Genomic DNA, 6,933 nt, shown 5'->3' with positions numbered 1-6,933 from the left:
ACCTGGAGACCTCCCGCTATTACAACTGATCTCCAGAAAACCAAGATCAGTTCCCCGGAGGAAACGGCTGCTTTGGATGGTGGCCTCTGTGGCATTAGGCCCTGCTGAGGTCCCTCCCTTCCCTCAAACCCACCCTCCCTGGACTCCACCCCCAAAATCTCCAGATATTTCTCAACCCTGATCTGGCAAGGCTTTGCCCAGCTTCCATCTACACAGGAGTAGTTTCCTGCAGGAGCGCACAGGAGTGGAGCTCCAGCAGTAAGGAGCCCAGGGGGCAGGCACATGCAACAAGCCCCACCCCCTGCTCCCAGCAGCCCTCAGTTGGGCCACGAGGAGCAAGAAGCAGCCAGGTAAGTTGCAGAGCCCCTGGCCCACCTTCAGGTACAAGCTCTCCCTCCTCTGTGAGGGCAGATCTGCGCGTCCCCCCCCCAATAGCTAGCAATCCAAAACAGTCCAGTGGAGCCTGAGCAGTGGGTGTTGCCTTCTGACACACTTCTGGTGATGTCAGGGGGTGTGGCCTATGCAAATAAGTTATGCTAATGAGGTCCTGCACTTCTTTTTCTACGAAATGACCCCTGCGTCTACATATGGATGAGGAGCGAGGGATGACCTCATGCCACCGTTTTCATTGCATTTTGATTCATAGGGTGTACTTCTCATTGACAGTACTTTTGGTTCACCTCGTGTTTATATTTGTCACTGCTGCTTTTGGGGGAGTTTTGCGGCATTATAAAACTTGAGTTTTGTACATTGATGCAAAAAAAAAAACCACACGGAAAAGTGGGATTTGGTTTGCAGCAAAAAGAAAGATCACATGGGAGGGGGTTTGCCATCTAGGGTTGCCAGGTTCCAGGCAGCACCTGGAGATCTTAGAATCATAGAATGTTAGAGCTGGAAGGGACCTTGCAGGTCATCTAGTCCAACCTCCTGCACTCTGCAGGAGCATCGCCGAAAGATAGCCCTACAACATACCCAGAAGATGGTCTTCCAGCCTCTGCTTGAAAACGTCCAGCGAAGGAGCATCCACCACCTCCTGAGGCAGTCTGTTCCACTGCCCAACCACTCTTACAGTTAGGAAGTTTCTCCTGGTATTTAGCCGGTATCGTCTCCCTTGTAATTCCCACCCATTCGATCTAGTCGTGCAATCCGGAGCAAGAGAGAATAGATCTGCTCCAGCTTTTACATGACAGCCTTTCAAATATTACAACTGATCTCCCGATGACAGAGATCAGTTCCCGTGGAGAAAATGGCTTCATTGGAGGTCGGATTGTATGGCACTCCACTCCACAGAGGTCTCTCCCCTCTCCAAACTCCACCCTTCCCAAGCTCTACTTCCAAAATCTCCTGGTATTTCCCAAGCCAGAGTTGGCAACCCTGTTGCCGTCTCCCCAAATTGTGAGTGACCTCTAGACTACAGAGATCAATTCTTGTAGAGAAAATGGCTGCTTTGGAGGGTGGACTCTATGGCGTTATACCCTGCTGAGGCGTTATACTCCTCTGACTCTATGGCGTTATACCCCTCCCCAAATCCCGCCCTCCCCAGGCTCCACCCCCAAATCTCCAGGGATTTTCTCATCCTGGAGCTGGCAACCCTAGTGAAAAATGAAACTGGAACACAAAACGTTTTCAGAATTCAGTTTGATCCCAGTGAGGAACTGCATTTGCAGTCACAAACGAGGGCTGTTCTTTCGCTTCTGTTGACGACAATATCTTAAGTCCCTCCCGGCCGGCCAGCGGCCAGGAGGCAGCAGCCAATCAGCAGTCAGGTCACTGGCGAGAGCACGGATTGTCAGTTTGGGCGGGGAGCCAGGCCCGTGCTCCCTTCTCTTTCAGAATGGATAACTGGTGCTGCCCCCGATGATTCAACCAACCCTTGGAGTATCGAGATGTGCCAGAAGAGCAGGTTGTACAAACATCTGGATCGGGGCCTAGGTGCATCGAGCATTTCAGGTGGCAGCTTTTCTCACAAGAAGGTGTCTTCATGTACGGATGTTTCCATGGAAGCAGACTCTCCCAGACCAGTTTCTGGTACTTTTGCGGATAGCACTTCTGTGCTTTGGGAGACCTTTCCCAGACCGTTGTCTTGTCCGACCCGCTTCAGGATCAAAACAAGAAGGACAGCATAGAGGAGGAAGATCATCCCTTTCAGGGAAACCAGGAGTCCGAGATAAATGTTTCTGAGAAAGGAGAGACCAGTAAAAACAGCTCAGTCTCAATAGGACTGGAAGAGACAAGCCTTGTCAAGTGTTCTGAAATAGTGTGTGGAAGAATTCTTCCAGGCGAAGGGCTGGGGTTTGCAGGTCCCTACTTTCTGCAAGCAGGGGGGCAGAGGCTCCCTTCCTGGATGTTCTGGTGCGCACTCTTTGCGCACGTGCTGCAATGACATCACCCAGAAGTGACGTCATCATGCTAGGCATGTCGCCAGGGGGTGCTCTATCATTTGGTCAAAAACTCTATGGTACCATAGAGGGGGGGGTTGCCAAATGCTAGAGCATCCCCCTGGTAACGTGCCCGGTGTGATAATGTCACCTACGGGTGATGTCATTGCGCCAGGCATGCCAGACGCTGGGGAGCTCTTTGGGAGGACCGTTTGGAGTCAGGGCTGGTTGCGCCAGCCTGAGTGCTTGCTTCTCCATTTCTCTGATGTATATTCAGTCCAAACGTTTGCAACTAAGCCCATGATCACAAAGAGAACCCACATCTCTAGTACACAGCCCTCTGAAGACAACAGAAAGGCTACCCTGGAATTCTCACTGCTGACAGGAAAGAAGAAGGCATAGATAAGGGCCATGTAGCTTCCCCGGGCACACATATAAGCCTTGACCTTCTCACACACCACCATAGATCAATAGATCAATCTATGCATTTTCAGACCACTGTGAGTATATGAAGATGGCTTATACCATCACCGTGTTTGTCTATTCCAGGGGTCCTCAACCTTTTTGAGCCTGTGGGCACCTTTGGAATTCCAACACAGTGTGGTGGGCGCATCCACAAAATGGCTGCCACAGGAGGTGTAGTGAGACACAAAATGACTTCAGCCACACAGTGAAGACTAGGGGTGTGCATTTGATATAAACTGAACCGAATAAATACCTAAAAAACACCTTATCGGTATTTTTCGGGTGTTTATTCAGCCGAATACAGATTCTTTAATCTGATTCGGCTACTGATATAGCAGTGCCCAAATAAAAGCCGATATTATTCAGCTTTCATTTGGGCATAGCTTGGAGAAGGCATTTAAAGAGATTGCAGTATCTTTAAATGCCTTCTGAGTTCACTTGCTGAGTTGTACCACAGAGACCTCTTTAAATGCCTTCTCCAAACTGGCCCATGCCGCCACCGCATGCGACTCAGTGAGTGAACTCAGAAGGCATTTAATGATACCACAGTCTTTTTAAATGCCTTCCCTCCCTCCACTGAAAGCAATAGAGGATGGGGGCACCTTCTTTGGGGCCCCATAGAATTGGACCCCTCGGTCCAATTTTTTTAAACCGGGGGGGGGGGTTTGAGGAGAGGCATCAGCAGCAATGCTACAAATTTGGTGCCTCTACCTAAAAAAAAAACAGCCCCCCAAGCCCTGGATACCCCAAAATTGATTCTCTATTTAATCCTATGGGGATGGTACCCATAGGGTATAATGGAGCCAAATAAATTTGGGTTCCCAGAATATTTACCTGAATCCCAATACTATGCCTATATTGGGATCTGGGGAAATACCAACAATTTTAAGGTCCAATAGACCCGACTACTTAAAAAAAAAAATCCTGTGCACACCTAGTGATGCTCCTTGTGCAGTGCTGACAGCTACTGCCAAATTGAGGATTTTAAAAATCTGCACAGCCAGTCAACTGTCCAGTGACCAACCAGAAGCTCTGCTGGGCAAAAGCCCCACCTGACCACACACACTTTCTAAAAACTTGGGGACACCAGGAAAGGTGTCAACAGGCCCATGGGCAACACGTTGGGAACCCCTGGTCTAGCTCATACTGTCTACTTTGGGCAGAAGTTGCTCATCAGGTGACCCAGGGACCCTCATGACCTCTACCACTGAGCCACCACCCCTTCCCAAATGGGATTTTTTTGGTTCGGAACTCACCTGAATGCTGTAGTATCATACACCCTGCAAGCCCCTGTTTCGCCACAGGGTTTCATACCCCACTTCAAGCAGGTTCTGTCAATCAGTGCTCCAAAGTAAATAGGCGCGGGAAGTCCCCCTAACAAGGGACGACACAAACGGGGAAGGGAGACTGGTAATGTTCTTCCGACTTTTCAAGCTGTGCGCTCATTCAGGCTATGGCACAAGGCTGAGCTGCATAGGATATCACAGTGGTGGCGAACCTATGGCACGGGTGCCAGAGGTGGCACTCAGAGCCCTCTCTGTGGGCACGCGTGCCATCGCCCCAGCCAGGCCCAGGCCGTCATTAAAGTGTCGAATTCTCTGCCAAATAATTTTAAGTAAATGAAAGCATTTGGGATTGCTTTCCTTACTTTGTTTGGATCATCTTAAGTTAATGTATGAGTTGTTTTTTCTAAAGTAAAACCTCAGTATTCAGGTTAAATTGCTGTGTTGGCACTTTGCGATCAATAAGTGGGTTTTGGGTCGCAGTTTGGGCACTCGGTCTCTAAAAGGTTCGCCATCATTGGGATATCACATCTGTCACAGTCATCATTGCTCAGAGGTTAGACTATCATATGATACTCTATGTGCAGGGAGAAAGATACAGGGAAAATAGAGATTTCCGCCCCCCACAAATCCTAGTTGGCACCTGTGCTGGACAGCCTCTAGTTCTGCCTTCCAGGCATCGCAGCAAATCCCCACTTACAGGGGGCGTATGCAGATACTTTGCAGCCTCAGCCAATAAGAGGTTGCAGAACCTCTTGGAGGGGGAGACGAGCGGGGTTTTGGTTTTTCTGCTCTCAAGGCGCAGCTGACCTATGACAACCGCCTAGGGTTTTCAAGGCAACGGATGTTCAAAGGTGGGTTGCCATTGCCTGCCTCTGCACAGCGACCCTGGTATTTCTTAGTAGCCTCCCAACCAAATACTGCCCTGTTAGGTTCTGAGAGCTGATGAGATCAGTCAGAACAGAATAGAACGAGGCGCAAGGAAAATCGGCCAATGCCTCAGACAGGCCTCCAGGTGGGACCTGGGGATCCCTTGGAATTACAGCTCATCTCCAGACTACAGAGATCTTTCTCCCCAACGAAAATGGATGCTTTGGAGGGTGGATTCTATGGCATTGTCCCCCATTGAGGTCCCTGTCTTCCTCAAGCTCCGCCCCCAAATCTCCAGGAGTTTCCCAGCCTGGCAACCCTACGCCCCCCCCCATCCCTGCCAGTGGCCACCGGGGGGTGGGGGGGACCGGCAACTCTACTTGGGGAAGTGAAAGAGAAACAGAGAAAACTACCAGGAGATTAGTTAGGTACTTAGACTTCACCCAGGTAAAGGAAAAGAACTCAGACATCTAGTATAGGTACTAGAGGCCAATAAAGAGGCAGGAATAAGTCACACATCCTGTGTTACCTTAGGGAAACAATAGGTTAGGGACTTGTGAAAGGACTGAAGGAAATCTCCCAAGAGACAAGATAACAACATAAGAACATAAAAGACGCCAATGTTGGATCAGGCCAAAGGCCCATTCAACCCAACACTCTGTATCACACAGTGGCCAGAAATACCAGGTGCCATCAGGAGGTCCACCAGTGGGGCCAGGACATTAGAAGCCCTCCCACTGTTGACCCTCCCTAGCACCAAGAAGACAGAGCATTACTTGCCCCAGAGCCCCTATCTATACCTTGTGGCTAAGAGCCACTGATGGACCTCTGCTCCATATGCTTATCTAATTCCCTTTTGAAGCCGTCCATGCTTGTAGCCGTCACCACTTCCTGTGGCAGTGAATTTCAAAAACCCTTATTTCAAAATGCTGAGTTTCTTGGGTTAGTGAGAAGTTCCAAGTGAAATAATTTTCTTTCTCTTTCCAGCAGAAACAACCTCCCCACCACCACCCCAGTAAAGCTTTCTTTGGGCTTTTCAGCCTGTGTTCTCGTTCAGGCTGTTGCACAGGGCTGAACTGCATAGGACAATACATTGGCTGTAGTTACCAGTGCTCTGATTATATCCAGCTCAGACTACCATACTACACTCTGTGTGTGGGGAAGAATATACAGGGGAAAGTGGGATGCCCCCTACAAGTCCATGGGGGCACCCCACAGAGCAGTGAGGCCCAAACCTGGTGGGTGGCACTCCATAACCTCGGAGCTCGGGCAGAATTTTCCTGGCTGCCAGGTGGAGGGAAGGAGAGAAAGTTGAAGACAGGAGGAGGCAGATAAAGGTAGGCTGGCTGGTGGTGGGAAGGAGAAGAGGAAACAGGAAAAGGGGAGGAGCTATGAGGGCTTTCAGGGAGGAGAAAGAGGAAATGGTGGGGGAGGGGGAAATGAGATGATCCTCCATGCAAGTCTTTGAAGGACCCCACTTGTAAGATACTAATTGCAGAATCATAGAATCATAGGGATGGAAGGATCCTCCAGGGTCATCTAGTCCAACCCCTGTAGAATGCAGGAAATTCACAAATACCTCCCCCACACCCCCAGTGACCCCTGCTCCATGTCCGGAAGATGGCAACCCCCCCCCAAAAAAAAAAACCCTCCAGGATCCCTGGCCGAACTGACCTGGAGAAAATTGCTTCCTGACCCCAAAGTGGTGATCGGCATTTCCCTGGGCATGTAAGAAATGGCCACACGAATGAAGCACTGGTGCAACCCGTCCTGCCCTCCCTCTCATGATCTGCCCAAGTTCACAGAATCCGCATTGCTGTCAGATGGTCACCTAGTCTCTGTTTAAAAACCTCCCAAGAAGGAGAGCCCACCACCTCCTGAGGAAGTCTGCTCCACTGAGGAACTGCTCTGTCAGGAAGTTCTTCCTAATGTTTAGC

General features: G+C 50.0%; 1 protein-coding gene across 1 annotated transcript in view; it reads right to left on the bottom strand.

The window, feature by feature from the left end:
- Positions 1-1,785: 1,785 nt before the first annotated feature.
- Positions 1,786-6,933, bottom strand: part of LOC107109127 (solute carrier organic anion transporter family member 1A2-like) — a 49,955-nt gene continuing 44,807 nt past the window's right edge. The window contains exons 13-14 of the mRNA XM_015409700.1: positions 4,100-4,217; positions 1,786-2,177 (exon numbers count right to left, since the gene is read on the bottom strand). Coding sequence (XP_015265186.1) covers positions 1,964-2,177; positions 4,100-4,217 — 332 coding nt within the window. The 3' untranslated portion in view covers positions 1,786-1,963. The remainder of the gene's footprint in view (positions 2,178-4,099; positions 4,218-6,933) is intronic.

Source organism: Gekko japonicus, unplaced genomic scaffold, assembly GCF_001447785.1.
Source record: "Gekko japonicus isolate JY-2015 unplaced genomic scaffold, Gekko_japonicus_V1.1 scaffold3374, whole genome shotgun sequence".
NCBI classification, from domain to species: Eukaryota; Metazoa; Chordata; class Lepidosauria; order Squamata; family Gekkonidae; genus Gekko; species Gekko japonicus.
The sequence above is the reverse complement of the archived record's forward strand: the minus strand, read 5'-3'. Positions and strand labels throughout refer to the sequence as shown.